The sequence below is a fragment of the Channa argus genome, chromosome 17, assembly GCF_033026475.1.
Source record: "Channa argus isolate prfri chromosome 17, Channa argus male v1.0, whole genome shotgun sequence".
Lineage (NCBI taxonomy): Eukaryota > Metazoa > Chordata > Actinopteri > Anabantiformes > Channidae > Channa > Channa argus.
Genome location: NC_090213.1, coordinates 15060237 through 15084833, shown reverse-complemented (window position 1 = coordinate 15084833; position 24597 = coordinate 15060237). Strand labels below are relative to the sequence as shown.

General features: G+C 38.4%; 2 protein-coding genes across 12 annotated transcripts in view; both read left to right on the top strand.

Annotated features, from left to right (window-relative positions):
- plcb1l (phospholipase C beta 1-like) overlaps positions 1 to 15440 on the top strand; it is a 147272-nt gene extending 131832 nt beyond the window's left edge. For 4 of the 9 annotated variants that reach the window (XM_067482582.1, XM_067482581.1, XM_067482577.1 and 1 more), the window contains 9 exons: positions 252 to 305; positions 531 to 750; positions 1734 to 1902; positions 2725 to 2801; positions 2942 to 3031; positions 3173 to 3230; positions 3428 to 3514; positions 12833 to 12927; positions 13708 to 15440. In XM_067482582.1, coding sequence (XP_067338683.1) covers positions 252 to 305; positions 531 to 750; positions 1734 to 1902; positions 2725 to 2801; positions 2942 to 3031; positions 3173 to 3230; positions 3428 to 3514; positions 12833 to 12927; positions 13708 to 13972 — 1115 coding nt within the window. In that variant the 3' untranslated portion in view covers positions 13973 to 15440. The other 5 variants (XM_067482576.1, XM_067482580.1, XM_067482579.1 and 2 more) reach the window with 5 other exon arrangements.
- A 3055-nt stretch (positions 15441 to 18495) lies between these two features.
- LOC137102759 (1-phosphatidylinositol 4,5-bisphosphate phosphodiesterase beta-4-like) overlaps positions 18496 to 24597 on the top strand; it is a 60370-nt gene continuing 54268 nt past the window's right edge. For 2 of the 3 annotated variants that reach the window (XM_067482585.1, XM_067482584.1), the window contains exons 1-2: positions 18497 to 18705; positions 21912 to 21957. The gene's annotated coding sequence lies outside the window, so the exon portion shown is untranslated. Of the gene's footprint in view, positions 18706 to 21911; positions 21958 to 24597 lie in introns of all 3 variants that reach the window. The other variant, XM_067482587.1, reaches the window with a different exon arrangement.

The following is a 24597-nucleotide window of genomic DNA, read 5'->3' as shown; positions in this document are numbered from 1 at the left end:
TAGACATAATTACTGTACCTGTTTAATCGACAACGATTTGACTGTAATATTATATTGACGAAATATAATTACTTCTCGGTAACAATGTTATAAATCTTCTTACTTTCCCCACAGATTATTTATCTATATCTATACAACGCATGATTATACTTTCATTCTTGTAACAAAACACACAAATCAGATCCACTTTAGTCAAGTTTTGAGATTTTGTCACAGCTTTATTGTAAAACTATCTTGTTTCTGTTAACAAGGATCATCAAAACCATTGATGAAGTCTGAAGACATAATTCACAGTGTTCTCACAGGTAAGATAAAGTTTTCAAGCCTTAGTGTTATTGGACTTTGAATTTCCTTAATTGTATGAGAAATTGCTTTAGTATTTATTTGATCATAGCTGTTGCTGTAGATGATACTGACAGACTTTTGCAGTCCTGTCAAGTTTGTAAGAAAAACTAGTTTGCACAAGCTTTGCACATATATTGATTTTCTTTCTGGTCGTGCTTTTATTTGTTTCCATTCTTTGTCTTTAGAATTTGAAGCTCAGACATTAGAGGAGTTGAAGCAACAAAAGGGTTTCGTTCGAGAGCAGAGGAAGCAGTACAAGGAGATGAAGGAGCTCGTTCGAAAACACCATCGCAAGACCACCGAGCTGATCAAGGAGCACACAGCTCGTGTGTCGGAGCTGCAGAGCCAGCATCAGCGTCGGCGCACCGCACTGCAGAAGACCCACAAACGAGATGGTAAGAAAAGGTATGTAGCCCTCTGATTCTCCCATTGAAACTGTCTCACCAGTGGTTGCCTTCTTTGTTGCTTCTTTGTGAACCTCTGCTCTGTCCATCTGCAAACATAGCCGATCCCTTACAAAAACAAGACACCCTTTTCTCTCATTAGATTAAAATGACGAGACATAGTAAGATTTGAGTCAGGGGTACAGCTCTCATGCATCTAACTACTACAGTAGGTGAAGGTTCTGAATAATGTATAGTATAATGTAAATTAATGTTCTTACACTTTTCCTTTTTATTATCTGTTTTAATACAACTTATAAACATAAAAAACCCCAGTTTAATATTATATTGTTCACAAACAAACTCTACAGAAAGAAAAACAGACTGAAGTAGGCATTTAAATAAGGCTTCTTCCAATCTTTGACACATCAGTAGAATTACTGTCTTGAATGGGTGAATGTGTAAATCTAAGTTACCGAAAGACATGTATTTTGACGACCATAATGCAATTTGTAGTGTAGGGGTTCATCTATTAAACACTTTATTTTATTTATTGGGTTGCTGAATTCTCGTCTTTATCTCGCTGAAGATTTTCAAACTATTGTTAGAGCTAATACTCTAATCATTGAAGCAATTGGAATCTTTGCACGTTTATTTAGCGTGTTCCAATTAATGTGTGAGCGACTATGGTTCAGGAGGTAGAGCAGTTGTCCACTGATTCCAGGGTTTGAGTTGTAGGTTCGAGTCCCAGCTCCTCCAGTCACATGTTGAAGTGTCCTTGACTTACCTGTGAGTAAACTTAGTCGTTCCTGGTGAGTGCAGGCCAGCTGCATAGCAGCTCCTCCATCTGTGTGTTTGTGCGTGATGATGAGTGCAAATGAGTGATTGATTGTATAAGTGCAGACCATTTCCCATTTAGTAAGGGCAACTTTGCTAACATCAAAGCAAGTTTCCTGATTTGTGGATGTTTTGTTTGCTTGTGTCTCTGGCTCTGTGTGTCTCCAGCCGGTCCGAGCAATCCCTTTCGACCCTTGACCAGGAGCTGTGTGACCTGGATCATGAGTGCAGCCAGAGGCTTGCAGAACTCAAAGAGCAGCAGCAGCAACAGCTCCTCACGCTCCGACAGGAGCAGTACTACAGTGAAAAGTACCAGAAACGAGAACACATCAAGCAGGTGCTGACAAACACTCTCAAGAGATACACACGTATAAACATAGATGATAGAGCTGCTGGACTGGCTAGAAGTCAAGTAGTAGTCAACAGGATTACAACAAACCTGTCTCATAGTCTGTTTTGAGTTCACTTTCCAGAGATCTACACTCCATCTCCAGTGTTCTCAATTACTATGACTATGTGAAGCATGGAGAAATGAAATGTTTTAAACATTATTTGCGTGTGTGTCTGGATGGATTGGCACCCATGTTAGTTAATTTTTAACCCTTAAAGCCCTTTTGAGTTTTCTAGTGAAATGACCTAATAGAAACAAGTAGGAGTGAAAATGTTACATAAACCTTTATCTCATATCTGTTGTCCAATTTATTCACCAAAGGTTCATATAGTATTTTATATATACCAGTGTCTTCACTGAACTTGTTCCATCCTTAAGCACTTGTGTTCTGTATAATAAACTGACTGTCTCGCTCAGAAAAGCTAATGGACATTACCCATATCAAGCAATGAATCTGCTACAAACTCCAGACCTTCGTGTTGCTGTCTGTGCACATGTTCTTTTTCGTGGTGTTGGAACATAACTGTGTTATGCTTGAGTACACCTGCACAGCTGAGGTGTCAGAAAGGTTTATTCAAGAAAATGAATACAAGCTTAGGGGAGGAGGTAGCTGCTGGGAAAATAGGGTCATAACCTAAATCTCAACAAATTTATGTTTAATTAAAAATGAAAACATATCTACATATTTAAGAGTAATCAACTTCCCTCATCTTCTTTGACTTTTTTTTCTTACTGTCACATTATGATGAACTTTGTCTCTCTTTGTAGCTTGTTGAAAAGCTGACTGCTATAGCAGAGGAGTGCCAGAGTGCTCAGCTCAAGAAGCTGAGAGACACCTGTGAGAAGTAAGGCTGTCATCATCTTATACTGTAGTACACAAACACACAGGACACTACATTGTTACTCATATTTTCTTTGCTTCTTGCTTCCTCTGCTTCTTTTCTATATTCAATATCTTTCTGTGTCTTTATCTTGCTGCACACAGAGAAAAGAAGGAACTTAAGAAGAAAATGGACAAGAAAAGACAAGAGAAAATCAATGAAGCCAAATCTAAAGAGAAGAATGTGACGGAGGAGTAAGTGTTTGAAGTGGAATACGGTGTTTGTGGCTAACATGTGTTTGTGGCTTATATGTCCACTAGATGTCAGTAGTTGCTTGGGTCATCTTGAGCTCCTGCTTTGTTTAACTGTTGATCAAACTCTATCTCTCTACATAGGGAGAAGCTTGAGATCAACAGATCATTTGTCAATGAGGTGGTGCAGTTCATCAAACGGGTAAGAGAACCAACGGTTAAACTATGACATCGTTACAATCTTTGCACACACACATATATACACACCCATATAAATATACACTACGGACAAAAAGTTAGAGATATTTGACTTTCACTGACTGATTTGTGGATACAATAACTTTGCTGATGCCTTGCAAAGACTTTATAGTTTCTCTGTGTGTATGTGTTTGATTGTAGTTGGAAGATGCACAGAGTAAAAGACAGAAGAGACTCCTGGAGAAGCACAAGGACATCCGTCAGCAAATCTTGGATGAAAGGCCGAAGGTAAGAAAATGAAATAAATACTGCATTTTGTTAAGGATGAATATTGTCCCAAACAGTAGATGTTACACAGATCCAAACTCAATATTTAGCTTATTGCATATGAAAATAGGTACTTAATACAAACTAACTAAACCTCACAGTTGCTCATTTTAACCACTGGGTGGCACATTCAGTGGGTATAGACAAGAATCACTGTTCTTGGAAGTTTTCACATTTTTTCACAACATTTAATCATAAGTCATTTACTTTGACTTTTTTCACAAAACTTTAAATGAATAGGACATGTTTATTTATCCACCACTTGACAACAGCTTTTTAGAAAATCTTTTCATGGAGTTGCTTAGAGTCTTCTTTTGTCTTTGTGGTGTAGAATTCTGATTCACCAGTAAATGTACCGTTCAGATACAGGTGTAATCATACCACAGACTTTTACAACACATTAATGCTCAGATGATCTATGTTTAAATAACTAAATAGGGTGGATCATATAATGTCAGTTTAATATGTTTTGATTGCTTTAGTTTACTTTGTAGAAATCTCTTTTCACTTTAGCGTGGTCTGTTACCACAGATGTAAATGTAAATTTCTCCTGTACTCAACGTAGTTTTCTAAAGTATATATATAATGTCATCTGGTGAAAGAGTGTTCTCTCAGGGTAATTTGGCTAATTGCCTCATGACCTAGAGCTCTGTTGCTGTGACTGCATTAGTCCTTGGCTCTTATAAAATATCGTTGTGCCACCTTTTTATGAGGGGCTCTCATTATAAAATTGGTGCGTCAGTATGTCTATTTTTTTTTTTTAATCAGATCTGCTTTTTCTGTATGAGTTCCACAGTTCCCAACCTTTTCATTGCACCTGTCATTGTAGGATGAGTTTGCAGCTGAAGAGCATGGTAAGACTATTGTTGCATCCCAGTGTGCAGAACTGACGTAGCATCAGTGTGGCAGCATTGATAAGAAAGCTTTTAATCACCTGGGCTGCTGACTGGCAACAAGCGAATGTGCACTGCTTCTCTGTAATCTCTGGGATTTGCAAATCATTAGTACTGTTCAATGAAGAATACTTTCTGTGAATATATGATGTAACACCAAATACAGTGTGGCTTTATTAATCTGATTTAGCAGTAATCAGTATGGCTTCTCAGCATAACTTCATAACAGAGGCCACAGATTGGCCTGTACTTAATGAACAAGATTCTCTATACCAATAAGTGATTCAAAGCAAGAGAACTTCAGTATTTTAGGCTATTAATTACATGGTGTATGAAATCAAACTAACATAATATTCTGTCAAATGTTTCAGGCACTGCAGGAACACACAATTTGGCTCTGGACCCAATCATTGAGACACAGTGTTTTAATAATGAGATATTTGTAATATAGAACCATGATACAAGATATTGACATGTATTTTGATGACCATAATGCAATTTGTAGTGTAGTTGTTCATCTATTAAACACGTAGCCATTTATTTTGTTGTTGTATTCTCTTCTTGATCTCGCTCAAGATTTTCAATCTATTGTTAGGCTACAAGCGCTGCCAATATCTTAAAGATTATCTGCTTGGCAAGGAACCACTGCTGTGATCAGTCTGTTTTCCTTGTGTTGTCGAATGAAAAGGATCACATACAGTATTTTATCTACTGTAGTCAGGTAATGTTGATTTAGACAGGCATAAATCAGTCTGCTGTTGGAGTTCCATTACCACCCACTTTCAAAGTGACAGCTCCAGGTTTCCTTGAAACCACTTGGAGTGTGGGAGGTGTGTTACAGACCTCCAGCCCAACAAACACACATATAGTAGCTCTTCCACATTGGCAGGACAGAGACACAGTAAAAAGTAGTCAAAATAAAATGCTATGCAGAGGGTAGTATCAAAGATGATTGTATTTACATTATTAGCCATATCTAAGGTAAATCACTCCAGCTTTTTGAACTGCACTCCTTTCACTGTGGTTGCTAGTTGGGATTTTGTTTCAATAACACCACCATTACAGTGATTTCATAAACAGCATAAGCCTGACAGAATAAGCCTTATGAAACAGTGTCACTAGGGTCTAATATTCGCTAAACACTGAATCTCTTGCTCTCTCCTCTAAGGTTTCCTCAAAGAAAGGAGAAGGAGATGCTGCTGTTGTTTTCTTTTCCTGATCACTTTAGCGTTGCAGTCAGATTTCATTCGATTAGCAGATGTTATTTCCTACAGAATTGTAATTGATTATCCATCACCTATGGACATCCTGACCACGGCAAATTTGATACACCAGAAGGCTGTTACATAAAAATCAATCACATCTGCACCATCTTTTTCAATAATAGTGTATGTAAAAGAGGCAAGAGATGTCAGAGGTCACAACTGTAGACAACTAGCAGTAGCCCCCAGTTATTAATGTTTAAATATTCAGGTTGCCTCCCACAACAGTGGAATAACAACCAAAGTTAAGTATGCATTTTTGCATGATGTGATGTGAATAAATGGAATTCACATGCTGCACCAAAAACAGGTCCTGAGGAGCTCTACTGCATCACGTTGTTTAGAGCCCCTTGTTCCCAGCGTGTGAAAATCGGATAAAATGCCATAATGCTGACTCAGATGATGTCACTTAAATCAGCATTATCTTGGGCTGTGTGGAATAAAACTACTACTTTAATTTTACTTTCTATTCTACATTTCATAATGTTACAGGAAAGCCATGCTAAACTGTTCATCTACCTGCTTAATGAGATGGGCTGAGGCAGTCTACAGTACAGTCGACAATAGCTGCTAGCAACACTGTTAGGTTAATCAGTATCATAATATCATTAATATACTTTATGTCTCAGTCAGTTTAGTCGTTATAGCCTTTGACAGTAAGAGCTTAATTCTTTACATAAATGTTCATCACAATCATATATGTTGACTCTAGCCATTTCCAAAAATATCTGGAATTGTTTTTAAACAAGTCACTAAACCCAGAACTGCTCCCGGTGAGCAGAGAGCAGATAATTACATGGCCTCACATGGCAGCCCTGACACCATATACTTAATAATTTGTGTGCATGAATATAAAGTATTGTAGAATATGTGGCTTTCAATAATAAAGGCACTATGTGAATGCCATCTGTTGACCATGGTTGAAATTCCCTCAAATTGTTCTTAGGGCAGATATAGTTGGCACCCTCTGTTGTTTGGTGAATTGGTTTATGGGGAAAACCTTTTTTCATAATAATTAAACTACAACAACAGATAGATGGATGCAGAAGCTCCAATGAGAAAGCTCCAATGGAGACTAATGACTGTGGGCATAAGTAACCAGGGCAGGACTAATATAAAAATACTCTGTGTGTGTGTGTGTGTGTGTGTGTGAGTGTGTTTTGGCCTTTATGAATCTGAGAGAAAGATATAACATACTTTTCTCTGAAACAGTTCTGACCCAATTTCTCCTCTGAGCTCAGAGCAGTCACTAATGGACAGCTATAACCATCCCTGGTGTAGACCTGGCTGCAAGCTGAGCGGCCCATTACAATGTGCACTCACATGCATGTGACACACCAACCCAAACTACAGTAGCTACACTAGCTAACAGCACCTTAGAACAGAGCTCCACAGTCACTTGTTTTCAAAAAAGTAGAAGATGAAGCTATAGAGGGTTATTTAAAGATCTGACTTTTTCTTTCAGATCATTTTCTTTCTTAAATTTTTATTTATTTTCTGGAAGTCCTAGGGAGAGTCTGTGGGATACATACTAAGTGCAAGGAGAAGGGAGCGAGAGAAAAAGAGGCACAGTGAGGGTTGTTATCACTCCACCAGCATGTGCACTCAGGTGTTACTGTCCTGCTAATTATCCAATCAAAATGCCCCCAGGAGTCATCAGTGCTCAGCACAATGGCAACTTCAGATTCAGCACATCTTCAGATCCTGTAGTCATACTGCTTTGTCTCCTCTTCTTACTTGTGGAAAACATAACACACTGCAACATCTCCACCTTTTATTTTTTGCATATATGGATGATGAGATTGTTGATGCAAGTTAAACACTCTGTTTTGTGGCCTATGGCTCTTTCAGATGTGTGTTTTTATTACAGTATTTTTCTGGTTTACCTTTTATAATTTTGCATGCACACTTAGTGGAGAAAATCCTTGGCTCTTTGAAGGTTTTATGACCAGACTTGACTACAAACGTACCAGGCCATGTTGTGTTTGTAATAGTAATCCCCATCATGCTGTGTTTGGCTATGAAAGGTATATGAAGGAGTGATTGGGCAATATGTTTCACAGCATTGTGCGTTGGTGTATGTGTGCTTAGTGTGAATGTTTTTACATGGGGGGCACGCTAATTCCTTTTTAGTTATATTAAAAGGAGAAAAAATCTGATGGTGCGCCCTCACTGTGCAAGCCTCGAATCAACACACAGAAGCACGCATATGCGCTCACACACTAATGCGTTCAACAAGCAGTAGTCCTGTGGAGTCGTCATGGAAACTCGGGTCCCCCACTCTCCTTCTCCCCACCTCTCATATCCTCTTCTAACCTTCATGACTCTCTGCAATCTGTTAATTTGGAATTGAGTCCTCATGACGCAATCCCAGGGATGATTAGTGGAGGTAGAAGAAAGCAGTGGGAGGGGGGGGTTTAGAAAGGGGCAGCAAACAGGTTGGAGGACACATGGCGTACTGGAGTTAAAAAAAGAGAGCAAGTGCATGGCTGACTCTTCCTCCGTCTGTGGCCCTCTCTCTCTCTGGGAGATGTAGGGGTGGCCACTATGTTCTCTGATCACAGACTTTGATCTGCCTTATTTGTGCCTGTCGAGTTTGCATCAATAATGCACTTTTACCGGACACACGTGCGCGCGCACACACACACCTAATACCCACATAGAACATCGCATGTTTACTAACTGTATTGCTCTATTATGCTAGTTGCTATTTTAGATCAGTGAACAAATGTTCATTATGTATGCCCACATGTGCAAATGAAGCTCTCCATTGTTATGCTCTGTCTAAGGAACGTTTTACTGAACCCCTGCTGGAAACTGTCCTCTCTACCTATTTGTTTTTAGCCTGAGCCAAATTAGATTTTTAAAAATTTGCTTCACCTTAAGAAATGAAGTACAGGAATGAATATTATATTCAAAAGAAGTATTAAATACGATGCAAGAGGATAGTAGAATTTGAAAAGATAAAGAGTACTGGAGGCTTTGCCCTCAATGTCTAGTATTTACCTTAAATAAAAATAATAATATTATACTTTTGAAAGATTTATATAATTAGCATAAAAACAGTTGAAGTGGATTTGCAAGCTGTGTTATTCTACACGACGCAATTGTGTTTCACCAAGTAACAATTTCCAAAAGTCAGGAAATTATTTGTTGATCCACTTCACACAACTTACAGAACAAAAAAAGCTGTAACATCATCTTTGTAACACCAAGCAGCGAGGTTTAAAGTTGAAGTAATAACTATTTCTACATTAAAACTGGATCAAATGACTACCTGTTATATTAAAGGGGTCTCTCTTGATGACAAATCTACATATAATTATTACCCAACTCAGTTTTCCAGCATCTCCATTTCCTTTAGGGGTTTGTGGAAAAACAAACAGAACTAAAAGTAGAGATAATCTTATATTTGAATTTATCAGGTTGCCATGGCCACCTGTGCAATTTAATGCAATCCAAAAAATCTCATTCAATTTACACATGGTGGCCAAAACATTAGAACCACTTGTTCTTATAATGCCCTCCAGTACGACTCCACTAAACACTTTGACCTCAATAATAAACACACAGTAGAAGTATCACATTTCTGACAGTTTTAACGTAAAAACTGAGCAATTGTAACTTGTAAAAGTAGAATTCATGGCATAGCCACTGTATTGGATTGCATGTTGCTCCGTGTGTTCTGGATATGTAAATAAAATGCTGTTTGCTAACACAGCCAACTCACCATCATCACTGATCTGATTACAGGTCAGTGATGATGTGTCTATAAAGCCATAGTAATTGTGCTGACTTCAAGTGGCCCTACAAGGTTAAGAAAAATCCTGTCACTAAAAATGTCCTTTCACTCTTGTTTGTTCAAATTCATTATACAAGATTCATTTAATTTCACACTCATTTCATTTACTGTATTGAAGTTTAAAGAATGCTGCAAGTAGTGCTTTCTAGAATGCTTCCAAATTTACAGTGGCTATCTGTCTCTTTTGAACCAGTCCTTTTAGGGGTAATACTCGTTACTTCACATGCATGGTGGAGGTATGCAGGAGTGTTTCTTTTTCACATTCCTTGACCTGAAGAAAAGACTCCAAGAAAAACTCCTGCTAAGCAGCAGATTAATTATCTGAGAGAAGTCAAGACAGGGCACTGACATGCAGAAAGAGAGATAGTAGATAAAGAGGAGCATTACGATGAAGGGGATCATCCAGACCACTCTGAGTAGCAGATGCCTCTACCTCTGTTTCATTACCCATGCTGTTCATTCTCTTGCATTTGGCTGCCACAGTTCATTTTCATAGTTATGATCATACATTGGAAAGAATGTAAATGAAGCGATGGCATTTCCTTATCCTCTCTTGCTCAGTTATACACATCCAGATATATAAAATGCATTGCACGACTAACCACTTGAAGTATTTCTTCAAAAAGCCTCTAATGCTGACAGGGTGGTGACCCTGTCTCATCTCTTGGTTTTGCCCCAATGACCCGTGTTTGAGAATACAGTGTATCCCGAGTTCAGGACACATAAACCAACTTCCAGCTTCATGGAAAGAGTTTGAGTAGGATGAGCAACTGGCTATAACATAGATTTAAAGATATGACCAAGTAGCATCTTCTTCCTGTAGACCCCCATACTGATGAGGCACAATTAACATAGTTGCTTACTGCAGGTGCAGTGCAGTGTGTTGCTGGGTAAAGGCTCTTTTGTTGGTGCTTCAGCAGGCTTTATGTCATGGCTCAAAGCAAAGAATTAATTTGGCTCTTTGGAGGCCTTCTCTGCTTCCCTCGATAGCTTTTCAAAATGAGGACAGCTGGTGAAGAAGGTCACTGAGTGCTGTATTTTAAGAAAAGCAGAAAAGTGTGTGTATGGGCATGTGGTTTGTTGACAGATGACAGGTCTTCGGAGATGAGAGACAGATTTAAAGGTTGGCAGGGTAACTGCTGCTAGCGGTTTGCTTTCAAACAGAAACTGGACCATGCACTGTATTTACTGTAATTATGCATCACACATACTTTAGCAAAACCATACATGTGCACTCACACACACAGACACACAGAGGCAAATGTGCAGTGCTTGACCTTGGTGACATACTGTTTAGAAATGACCTGTAATATATACTTTTAAAGCATCACTTGATGATCTGAAGTTTCAAGTCAGAATTAATTGCAGCGAATGGTCTTATGCCTTCACCCTATTTCCTGTATGTCTGTGAAGAGATTTCTTCATTGCCAAAGTGATATAATGTCAGATGGAACATGGTAATGATAAAGCCTTGGATTGGGTTAACCACTTAAAAGACTGTAGGTTTAGCGTTCTATTCTCCAATTTATTATTTCTATCATGTCTTGATATTTTATGCAATTCAGACTGTCCCTTGATCGAAGCAAAGTGCTGTCTTTATCAATCAGCAGACGGACAGACGGTCATCACTGCAAGCTTCTGAGCTGTTGATTACATTCACAGAAGACACACATACATGCACACATGCCTGGTGCCCCCTCAGACTGCTCTGCTCCCTGATCCCACCTCTTTCACATGTGCCATCAGATGGGAGAAAGATGACAGCTTTAATCATAGGGTGGTTGTGCCTTGGCAGGCAGGGTAAAGGCAGATTGCATATGTACACGCACACACACACACACTGTGCAGACTGTCCCACCCCTAAGTAGGTCATGCGCAGTGCAGAGTGGGAGGAGAGAGATATGAGCTGTGGTGCATCTTTAGCCATCTGGTTGTGATGTGCTTCATGTCCGCTCTGTGAGACCCGTGGAGAGGGTGACAAAGAATGAAAGGAGCAAAGAGAGAGAGAAAAGGAAAGATATAGAGAAAGAGAGAGAGAGATGGAGGATAGGAGGGGAAGGAGGGAATTATGTTGTTCAAGGTGACCTTGAAATGCTGTGCTTGGTGGGGCTTCACCAGGCTTGGCTGTACTACTCAAACCATCAGAACGACACAAGTCAAAAGCTTGTTCATTCTTCACAATGACAGACAGCATCAAGTAGTGGGGCTATTTAATGTTATCTGGTTGATAGAGCTTGTACTGCACTACACAATAATTGCATATGTCCCTTACTTTAATTTTTAGGTCGTAGCTCAGGTTTTAATACAAAGACAAGATGCTGTGGTAAGTGCAGATGACAAAATTGAAAAGTAACAAAGTATGGGTTGTGTGGAGATATATTGAAAATATGTGCATGGATTTCTATTAAGGTATTAACTGTGATGAAAAGTCTCGATAATATTACAACTCAACCTTAAGACAACCTGGCAACCATTTTTTTTAAACTTAAATTCCACAGTCTTTTGCTGGCTTGGACAAGGGAACATTAAACATTTTCTTAGACTAATACTGAAGTGTAAGTTTCAAGCAAGACTGCAGAATTTGTTTGATATTAAAACAAGATCTGTTATAATTTCACACCCACATACATAACCCAATAATAATCTAATGAACAATATGACAATGTATTTAAGATTTGTAATAATGTTGTAATTTGCATTAGTGGAAGAAGTACTTGGAGCTGATTTCTTAATCACATGTTTTAATCTAAATCATAAAATTTGAATTACTTCACATTACTTTCTACCAGGAAGTCATAAGTCTATTTTGTACTGTTAAGCTGAATCTGAAAAGTAACTATTAACTACAGTATAGTTATTAAAATGTAATGAGTAACAGTAAACTTTACCTCTGAAATGTAGTAGAGTCAAAGTTTGAAGTAGCAGAAGTAGAATTACTTAACCAAAGCAGAAATACTGCAATATTTTTCACAAGGATAGTATTTCAGTAAATGTTATTTTTCTCATTTTTGTATGCACACTTTTTAGTGAAATGGATGTGCCATGTCATAAAGTCAAGTGGAGAGGACAGATAATTGAAAAGTCAACAAAGCTGTATAGTGCTCCTTGACCTTCCTCTCCCCTGTCTTTTCACTCACTCTTGAAAACACTGGCAGAAAGTCTCTGCCAACTGTGAATTTCATGGCCAGTATTTGCCTTTTTTGTCTGAAGTCCTTGCAAAGGTTATGTCAGCTCCAACTTTTTGCAGATTTATAGAATCATTCTGATTAAGTCTTATCATGCATTTTTCTATTAAGATTGTTTGTGTTCACTTCTGAGCTAGAGGTTCCGTGTGAGTCTGAAGTGGGCCCTTATTCGAATAACAAAGGCCTCTCTGACAAAATATGGATTCCAGATAAATCCTCTCCGAACCTGCAGGTATTTTTGATCTTTTATAATGCTGACATAACTGTATTGAGCTGAGAGACGCTGACACCATTCATCTTAGCAGCTTTTCTTTTAATTACTGCTCTCCCATGGGAGCCAGCCAAGTAGTTAAACAGAGAAATCAGCATTACAGCAATTATTGGCTCACGATGAAATGAATACAATCTTGTCATCTGTAATCATTGGGGGAGTCTATGCCTGGGAGAAAACAGCTTTGCCTTTCAACTTAAAGAGAGGAGTCTATATTACACAGGTGCAGAAGGATCCTGGGCTTCCTCTACTGTACATTCAGTGCTGAATTTCAGGGTTCAAGGTCATTCCAAGGCTATTGCTCTGTTTCCAGCCCTTGTTTTGAGTTTTGAGTTAGGATACTCATCCACTATGCTGTTGTTACTTTTCCATGGCTAGTTATTGGCCATTTTTTTGTAACCTGGAAAATATACTTGGAAAGTCAAGTAGCCATGCATTACATGTATGCTAACATTTTTGCTTTCTTGCTTTTAGGTATAACAACAATTTTTGTCGTTGTTGTTGGGAACATATGACATAGCTTGTGAAAGGTTGAGAGGAATAAATGCTTTAGTATCCATTGGGTCCTTTGGGATTTAATGTTTTTTTTGATTGCAAAGTTCTTGACTGTGATCTGTTTCTGCAAGGCTTTGTGAACATCAATAAATTTATATTTAAATATGTACCACACTCCAGATTGGAGGTTTCATCTTCTCTCTCATTCAGGAATTTTTGGTTGTTCTGTATTTTCTGCCTCTGCAGCTGCAGAGCGATCTGGACCAGGAATATCAGGACAAATTTCGCCGGCTACCCGTTGAGATCCAAGAGTTTGTTCAGGACAGCAGCAAGGTCAAGCTTAGCGACGATGACGTCCAGGGAAACCTTGTTGCCTCATCAACAACAGAGAAGCTCAACCACAAAGCATCACAGTCGGAGGATGACATGGAGGAAGGATCATCAGAACGAGTCTACGATACGCCCCTTTAGAGATTCAACCTGGGCGCATTGCTTCACACTGGGACACTAATTGGTGGATGTGTTTATGACCACAGCTCTAGGATGAGACTGCCCTAACTTTGGCCCTAAGTTTAACCGGTGGGAGGATTAAATCAAATCTGAGCCTTTATTGGTGAGTAGAGGTCCATTGTGCGTAGAGTGCAGTCTTGTCCAAAAAAATGTTTAATGTAAATGGTAAATTTTGTGTATTTGTATGTTACCTGTATGTTGTCGTCTCTTTCGGTACGGCCACAGGATGTGTTATAAAGCACTATTTGCAGGAATAATTTACTTGAACTATTGCATAGAGAGAGTAGATTCTTCTTATTATTTTTTAGTATCATAATATTGACAGTGGTGGTGATCAGTGAGGTGTGTGTTGCCAAGGTTTTGAATTCACTTACAGTGGACATTGTCATTTAAGTGGAGTCACCATGTACTGTAGAGAAACCACCACATATTCAGCCTTTAAAGCTTCCATCTTTATAGGACTTAGGTTCACCTTTACATATTTGCACTGAAGGCTCTCTATGTAATTATGTAACTTTTACTTAAACCCAGAGGCACTGGTGCCTCCTGGTTCTTGATTTTGTTCTCACAGAACTAAGCCTATGTGTTGCTGCTATTTTGTTTTAAACCCATAATGTTTTAACCATTGTTTGTTTTGTATGATATTTTGCATGGATGTATTATGCAGTACTAAGTGGTTCTTTTTTTTTTTTTTTTTTTTTGTTTAATTTTTGTCAACTTTGTGTTTTTTATGGGCCAATCTGCCCAGAGGAAGTGAAGGGAAAGTGTGCTGTACAGTATCTGCATGTATTTGAGGAGCTGTAAATGTAACAGTAGCTCTGTAGCAGAGTTGTTTATTAAATGTAAATCTATTTTCTCAGATCCTGCAAAACCGTGAACCCAGTGTGTCTTGAAACATCACTCTGGTGTAAAGTGGCTGATACTAAAATAAAACAAACCTTTTACTTAGATCCAAAATTAGCTAGCTCGAGTCAAGAGGTTGCTTATTGTATTCTTTACTGTTCTCCGTTTGAAGTGATACAGTACATTCAAACTCAAAAGAGGATCTTGTTGTAGTTTTATAGAATGGTCTTCCTCTTAACTGGTTCATTTTGTACCTGCAGCAGATTGTGTGTGCAGTCACCTAATACACAGACTGGGGCTACAGAAATGTTGCCCACTGCGATTATTCTCAATATTAAACCACCACTGGTAGGAGTAGTTTAGAAAAAGTTCAGTTATTTTTAAGCAGACCCCAAACCTCCAGTTTCTATCTCGAACATTAACCAGCATTAACATGGTCTCATGAATAACTGAACTCTTTCATGTGATATGAACTGTGCCCATTCAGTACCAATAAGGAAGTGCCTTTTACTTCCTAATTGCCCAGTGCCATTTGACTCACAGGTGTCATTTGATTTGAAGAAAAAAAAAAGAAAGTTGAAAGTGGAGGATTACCTGAAATGTAAGTACAAACTAATTTTTGAAGATGATATTGATGTGAGAGTCCTGTGCCTTTGAATAGGTTTGCCTTGTTTGATGTTGAATGTGTGAAATGCATCATCGTTTAATTTGCCATTATATTATATTATATTATATGAAGCTGTCTGATATTGAATAGGCCGTGTGCACTTTTTAGTACAATACCACTACTGAGTAATGCTTGTGATGAGCAGTATTTGACATGTCTCATAAGATATATGAGACATCCTTCTTTTATGTCTTGAAACACTTAATTTAACAGTCCTATCCCCCAATTTCATCAAGTTAAGTGTATGCACTCTGGAAATGTAAATGTATGTATGACATAAAGGATAAAACATGAAGTTAATAAAAAATATATAGTGTAAAGGGAATTTGCTTGTAATTAAAATAAATGTGGCTATTATTGTACTTTTTTGGAGTGGAGTTTTGTGCCTTATTGGTGAACTTAATATTGTGTTTCCATTTCTATTTTACCTAACAAATCTTCTCTCTGTGTCTATAATATATTTTCAAATTACTCTTTGTCAGCACCTAAAAAGCTTTTCTTTTAGGTGTTTACTTCTTGTAGTCAGTTTTCAAACAGTTCCTCTTTAGGTCTTATTATTTTTCGTTCAGTCCTTAAATTTGGTTTGTTTGCATTTTGTCTGCCTTAAAATGTATCACTTGTCATTGTTGTGTCATGCTTAGTGTTTTCCTTGAAACAGAGCTTTCATACCCCATAGTCCTTGTGACAATGCTAAGACTAGATAATGGTGGAAAAAAGGAACAAGAGTACAATAGAGAAGACTAAAACATGTTGAGTATATTAAAATGGTGTTAACAGCATTGCATAAAAAGAAGGCCACAAACCACGATCCACTGTACAGTAGGTGAGCATGTATATATGGTACTGTATCTACTTTTCACTCGGGAGCAGAGGGAAGTGGGGAACTTTTCTGATGACCTACTTCCTATCATCTCCTAGGTAACAATATCATTGAAATACCTTTCAGAAGAACATAAATTTGATTCTAGGCAAGACCACCTGTGTCATAACTAACAAAGAATATATAGTAGGTACTTATCCATGTTCATGTTTGTGCCAACTGTCTGCCTTGACTTTTCCTAATCCTAGAAAGTCAAATCAGAATTCTGACTTTAATATCCACTTAAGCCTCTGTTGCATCTCACACTGAATTGCATCAAATTGGGGAAGGGAACATTTCTGTGTGCACTGAATTGTGCCACAATTCTAAATATTTTCATTTAAGCATGACCAACGACACATTTTTGTCTCTTTTACACATTTTCAGGCATAATTACACATTCTGTGAGTGCTGGGATTTCCGTGCGTAAGCCCGCTCTCTGCACGTCAGCTTGTTTCCATGTAAATGTGACTCTTTGGCTGTGGATTTAATATGCGTGTGGGCTAGTGTGTGTGCATGTGTATTACAGACTACATAAACACTGTGTCGTTCTCAGTCGCAGCTCCTCTGCAGAGGAGAATCCCAACAGGCAACAGGAGATAAAACAGTTGGTCACCCATAACAACTATCGTGACCACCGAGAGGCCTTCATGCATACCGACAACTAGGAAGTGAGCTAATTAACCCTGAGTTCAGGGCAGAAGGAGAGTGGCTTTTTAATAAGATTCTCTGGGTTATATAAACATTGACGCCTCTCCAAACTCCCAGGAATATTATCACCCTGCTTCTGTCCATCTGCTGCAGGCATGAGGAGGAGTGCTGTAACTGGGCTTTAATGAGGCACACCAGGACAGCAGAAGAGGAAAGGACCACAGAGTGCTGCTTAGAAGGTACCCTGAGCAGACACATACACACACACACACAGAAACATTTACAAGCATACAGTAGTACGACTTGAAAGGATCTCCACTGACTACTTTCAATGCGCGGCCTGAAGTCGAATTGTATATATCCTTATGCTGATTTGCCCCAAAATCTACAGTGATTTCAGAAAGTATTCAGATTTATCCACTTTTTGCACTGTTTTGTTGTGTGGTGATTTTAATTGGATAAAATTGCCATTTTGCCAATCAATGCAATAACCCTAAAGACAAAGGGAGCTTTGAGACTTCTTGGGTAAGTCGTTAAAGCTATGCATACCTGGATTTGAACAGTTTAACTCATTCTTCCCGGCTGGTTTTCATGATCATGACATGCTCAGTCATATTAACAGATCACAGAGATTCAGAGAATTGTCCCATCCAGTGTTGTGTTGAATTTATGCTTTGGGTCATTGTCCTACTGGAAAGTTCAGTACCCGTTTTAGGTCATGTGACTGCAATTATATATCCCTTAATATTGACCTGATTTGTTGTCTTTTTGCTGTTAAGCATTACAATCTTCCATGCCTCTCCGAACATAAGCTTTAGAAATAGTTTTAGATACTTGACGTAATGCCTTATTACATAATTCTGCATACTAAAGCAAACAGGATCAATTTGAATGAGTGGAGCACCCCAACTCCTTATTTTTTTTAAACAGGAGATTTCATTTTTTCATTCTTAATAAATTTCCCAAACTTTGTCTGGTGGTATGTGTTGCATCTTTTTTTGTTGTTGTTGTAATAGTTTTTTTTTTTTTCATTTTGGATATCTGAATTGAAAATTATGACTAGTAAAAATTACATTGTAGGTATTTGAAATGTGAGTTTTGTCTAGTAATAATTTTACTGCTGAATGAATATTCTGGATATCTAAAATAACGTTGTTGATATCTGAATATTAAAAGCCCCAATACACATGAATGGCAAAAGTGACGTAATTGGTCCTATAGGAAAAATGACGTTGTACATATCTGAAATGACAGTTAATAGGAAGAATGTCACTGTGCGTATCTGAAATGTTTTGGACTAGAAAGAACTGAATTACAGATTTCTGCAACAGACACCCAGTCTGACGGTTTCACGTTAAAACCGATCGCCATAGGAGCTGGATCCGGCACTGCTGGATGACTCACTCTGTCAACCCAAGACACACTCATTCACTCGTTTGCGCACACGCTTTATACACACTTGAACGATCACGCGCACGCAGGGAATTCACGCGCAGCCACGTTGGGGGGAGGCGCTGCCGAGCTGAAGTGTTGTTTCTAATCAAAGCGCATCAGGGTTGTTCATTCTCCACTGGAGGGCGAGTGATACAAGAGCACCGGGACACTCCGGCAGCAGGGAGACACACAGGCAGAGACAACCGACCCGGACTCCGCAGAGCATTATTTCTTTCCGCCGTCGGATTAAACGCGTCCCCATCTCCAACACTGAAACCACGTAAGAAAACATTTCAAACTCTCTCGTACCTGTTAATAGACTGTTTAGTTCCAGCGCCCTGACAGTCATTTAATGTGTTTAGCTGTCACACGGAGGAAGTGGAAACAGGACCTTTGATTTAACGGCAACGGCTAAATCCTGCTCGCATCATTGAGATTTCACACATCCTCTCTCTGCCTCACTCACTCACTCACTCTGTCTCACACATACACACAGCTGGAGACAGTAGCCTTTGCTAGCTAGCTAGCTTAATGCATTCAAACAGACCTTGAGCAAATTGCATAGAATGTGCTCTGGCTTTGCTCGGTGCTGTGGCTACTCGTCCAGGTAAATACGGCACGACAGACGGCCGCCGCGGCTTGAAAACTTGATGAAATGCAGGTGTTATTAATGTTCCCAAACGGCTGGGAGGCTAGCCAGCGGAGCTAGCTGTAGCGGGACAGAGCAGAAACCAGCCGGCCGATGACAGGCGCTGAACACTGCACTGTGGCCATAAAAGTGAAGGGACAAACCGACACACACAGTGGCTCGTTATGTCTTCTGTTTACACAGAGATGTGTACAGTGTGGTGTGATGCTCTGTAATATTCACAGCTTATGGACCTGCCAATTTCAGTATGTTGTTAATTTAATATGTTGAACTGGTTCGTCGGCTGCTAGTCGGTCACAGGCAGCTAAATTGATTTGGGAGCTGCAGCTGGCTTGTATACATCCCAGACGCCAAGGTGTCTTTCGATAGACTGTCAGAGCAAAAAGATGGTCCGGGTTTCTCACAGAAACCGTGTTTATTCTGTGTCTGTGTTCAGTGTCAATGTCACACCAATGATAAAACGATGAGCAGTATGATGATTTTATGGTATGTCTAACGAAATGATGTTCATGGCTAGTCTGAATCGGTCATGCTTTAGTGTATTCACTCTAAATGCATCAAATGATTCGGTTGAACATGTGCTTTTTCAGGGTGGTTGATACCTTGTGAGATTGATTTTAGGTTAAACCAGTGTCAATTTTCTATCCAGACCCATTTATCTATTTGTATTTACATAACGTCAGAAAACGGGTTTCTATTTTCTAAAGCAGTTTTATCTCACACACACACACACCCAGGAGCAAACAGTGTTATTTGTTCAGGAATACCCTGTAGGTCACTCTCTATGCTTACTGCCAGATATCCCATAATGTTTAATTTTGTTTGGTTTGGTTTGTCAGACACCAAAGTTTATAGGGATATAAATGGGGGGGTAGATGGTACCTTAACAAACCTGTTGGACTGGCTCTTCCATCTGTTAAAATAGACTTTCCCTATTCACATATACATTATGAGCTGTGAGGTGTATTTACTCTTTTTCTTGTAAAATGCATCAGTGTGTTAAAGTGCACTGTAAATGTTGTATGAATGTGTCAGTTTCTAATGTAACACTACAGCCGTCCTTCCTAAGTGTGTCCTCTGCTGCCCATGAAAGATCGCCACCATTATGTAAAGAAAAGCAAATTCAGCTCTGGCTTATTGACATTGCCGAGGAAACGTTTCACTGGTGATTACAGAGGCAAACATTACCCTCCCTCTCAAAATAACAATCTCTTACCTGTGGCTTAAACCCAGACAATAAAGCATTTTAACGAATAGAGGTGGACTAAGAAGCTTAAAGGTTAACTGAGGGTGTTTCATTATTTTCTTCATGACAAGATCACAACGTTAGTGTTATGTCTCTAGTACAATGTGGTCAGTGACAGATATTTATTTGGTAATGGGATGGATCCATGATTGGGATTGTAATAGTAATCCCTATTAATTTGTGTAAATACTGCACTGTGACCATGATTATGACCTGCTCTTACTAGCATTTAAGATTTGTGGAAACAAAACAGACTTTTTGCATTTAATCAAACAGGTATTTTATATCCTAAGTTTAGAAATATTTTGATATTCCCTTTATTCTATAATATTTTATTTTTTAGATTTTGTGAGTGCTGACTGATACCTATTTAACTTTAATTAAATATTTTTCATACAATTGGTAGACTTCATTTCACAAGTGTAACCAAATGCACCTGGTTGCTGTTTTGTTCTAAAATGAGTGACATCATGCTAGCGTGTCTTGTTCAAAATGTTTTTCAGTATCTCTGTGTATTTAGACAAAATAACTATACAGAAAAGCCAAAAACAAAACAACACATCCACTCGTGCCTACTTGACCTACTACTCAAGACAAGTAGTAGTTCAGGTAGGCACCCACTTGTTAAGCCCCGCTTTGCTTTTCTATTTTTATGATTATTGTGTAGTCCTAAAGTGTTATTAGGCTATGAAATATGTCTGAGTCCCACATTAAGCAGTGTTACCCTCATTATGCATGCATGTCTATGTTGAACTTGAATTTAGCGCTTGGGCCAAAATGCAGTGTGAAAGCTTTCTATGTATGTTTCACAGTGGAATACTTGCCAACATCACATTAAATAGCTCAAATGCTCAAGGTTCTTTGTAACTTAAGTTGAAATCTATCCTGTCAGCCAGTTTACTGTACATCTTGATTGCTTATTGCCTTTTAAAAAGCTGGCACTCTCTTTTATTTTTTTATGATTAGTTTGGTCTTGATTTGCTTTGTAATCTTCAAATTCCCCTTTTGTTTTTTGGTGGATATAAGATTATCAGAACAGTTTCTTCTCACAGCGGCCTGACAATAATGTCATTCATCCTCAAAAGTGTTTTAAGGACCTCAAAAAGAGACCCACAAGGGTTTGTAGTTGAGTTATTCAGACTCATACCACATAACAACATTCATGATGGACCTTTGTTGCATGTCATACCCTTCTCTTTCTGCCCTGGTTTTCTGTCCTTCTTTACTGAAAAAAGCTCAATAATAATTAAAAAAAAAACAAAACAAACAAAAAAAAAATCATCACATCACTGAATGTGGAGGTGCAGACAAACATGCAGATGTGTTGATAGGTTGACAGAAAAGCAGACCAGCATGCCAGCTGACAAGCCTAGTGTTGTTTTACTGCAATATGTTGTAAACATGTTGAACCATAGCCCCTCATCATGTCTGTCATTGTTGTTAAAGTCTGACAACGTAAGGCTGCTGTGAAGCTGGTGGTAAATGTTCCCACCTTTCCTAGTGTATATCAGGATTTTAGATCTCAGCCAAATATGTCTAGATTCATGCCATCTTTTCCTTTCTTACCATATATCCTTTTTTGTCTCTGTAGGCCAAGACATGACCTTCTACTACTGAACATTATTGATGCTGAACTGGTGAGTTTTGGACTTGTTTAACACCAGTGAACACTGTAGAGATCACGCATTTTTTTTTTCGTGTGTTATTGTTAAACAGTCCCAGGAAGCTCTATTGCTTTATAACCATCAAGCAATTAGTGAAAAAGCTCTTTTGCGCGAATTCAGTAGAGCACAGACTACCTGTTTAATGTTATTTTCTTCTTATCAGAACATCCAGTTTGTTATTGTTTATTAATAACCTTGGTCATATTAAGTCATTAGATTGAAGTGTGTGTGTGTGTGTGTGTGTGTGTGTGTGTGTGTGTGTGTGTGTATATATATATATATATATAAATATATATAAAAAAACGTACTGTATGGCCTCATCCTTGTTGTAAGCTTACCTGCCAATTTATGTATTTTGGAGTCTCAGTGTGTTGCTGGATTCACAAAAAATGACCAAAAAGGCTAGAAATTATGAGGATTTTTCTGCATGTTAACATTTCGCACAGATATTCATCTCTTGTTTGCCTTTGTTTTGTCATTGAGGCCTCAGAAAATACAGATGCTTTTCATCCGGAGTGTTTAGCAAAATAAGTAGAACTCAGCTGGGAACTACAGACTTTTTATTGGATTTGTATTAAATGGTGAAAGCAACTGGCCACATTGTTCACTGGTATCTTTCGTACAAGACCGATTCATTGGAAGGTTGTGTGCTGGTACCTGCTGCTGCAGCTGTTGTTGCTGCTGCTGCTGCAGAAACTATAAAAAGGCTCAGAGGTGATTGCTCTCTATAATATGTATTAATGATGTAATGTGTAGTGCAAGTACTACTTTAATATATAGAAATATACCATGAGATGATGTGTATATAAAAAAATATACACACTCTGTAAGGAAAGAAGTTGAAAATTCAACTGCTGTTGAACAGCGGTAGTTAATTTAAAGTCAAATGTAAGCTATACTCTGTATTGTATTTTTAGTATCTTCAGCAGTCTTCTCTCTGTAACTGTAATTTGTTCTTGGTTGTTACTATAATGTGTGATTATCACATTGCTTATACAGTAGAATATGTTCCCTTACTCCTGTGAATGGGTGACAAAATGGCTCAGATGGATGTGCATCCTATTTTTCAGATTTTGTTAATACATATTTGACGAAAAGAGCGTTTGTTTAATTTAAAGGTGGCAGATTAACTGTCAAATAAAAATGTTTATGTGAATACAATGCAATAAGACATAGCTATCGGTAAAAGCTTTCAGCTTACAGCTGGTAAGAATTACTCAGAGCATTAACAGTGTCATTACCGCTGTTCTCAGTAATACATGTAAAATTGCCAAATGTTTGAGAGAAAGGAAAATAAAATATTGCACATCAGTTTTTTTTTTTTATGAACCCATAACATGTTAATGTTAGAATCAGAGGCATGGGGGTGATTGTTATATCAAACGTTCCCTTCAGTCAAGAACCTCCAGTCACATCTTTCCATAGGGTGAATGATCAGATACTGTTTGTAGCAGCAGCAGTCGCACATTAACACTGCATTTATTAGCAGTGGCAACAACAGAGTCATCATACACATACAGTATCCTTTATTAATGCAGATGTTTACATGGATCCGGCATCCTAAAATATTGTTCCACTCTGAACTCACTGCAATCATTTTCATACCTTGACATTAATTAAAAATATGAATGTGAAAGTCACATAGGGCTGCTTCCATGCAGAAGAATTGACATTTCCAAAGGAGCTGCATTTTAAATGTAAACCAGTAGTGGGAAGACAGTGGCCCTCTAATGTCAAACTAAAGTGCCATGGCAGTATACATTTTTTTTGTAAAGTTTTGATCATTGTAAAATATATATATTTTAATATTTTTCACATACTTATGGCATTTGGCTTTAATGTCTGTATAACTAATACAAAAGTAGAATCCTATATCTAATTCAGCCACAATAACTTGACTTGTTTTGCGGCACGTTTAAATAAATTTATTTAAAGAACATACATTTTTGGTTTTGTTTATGACTAAGGAAGGTAAGCACTTACAGGCTAAGCACCCTAAGATACAACATTAAACACTTTTTCCTCATGGATGTGCAGTTCAACTGGTCAGTGACACTGCTAAAAGGCTCAGTAAATACCAACCTTGCACAGACTACTGTTTCAACTAATAAACTTCTTAACTCCACTCTCCCAGAGTCTGCTTCAAACACAACACAGCTGGCCTAAACCTGGCCTTAGTGCTCAATGGTCCAGATACTGTAGATTAATATGTGAGCTCACTGTTTCCTGCTTAAAGAAAGCAAGAGTATGTCTTTACTACAAGGGTAAATCTGGCTGGAGGGTGAATATAATGACAGGGGTATTCTCTACAGACTCTCAGCCAGCAGCAGAGAGAGAGGGAGAGATATAGATGAAGAGAGAAGGCAAAGAGGACAGATAGAGAGGGAGCTGTTTACTCTCTCACCAACAGATGGGAGCAGTAGTCATCAAGTCAATATTTACTTTTTCTTAACAAAAATTTGGCAGCATTATCTTAGCTGATTCAGTAGCAGGCAGCAGGAGCATCCTACTTTGTGTGAAAAAGGCTTCAAGGAATAAAAACAACACTTCAGTGATAATAGTTGTAGTTTCACTACACGCAAAGCTATGAAAATACTTTGGCACAGAACATAA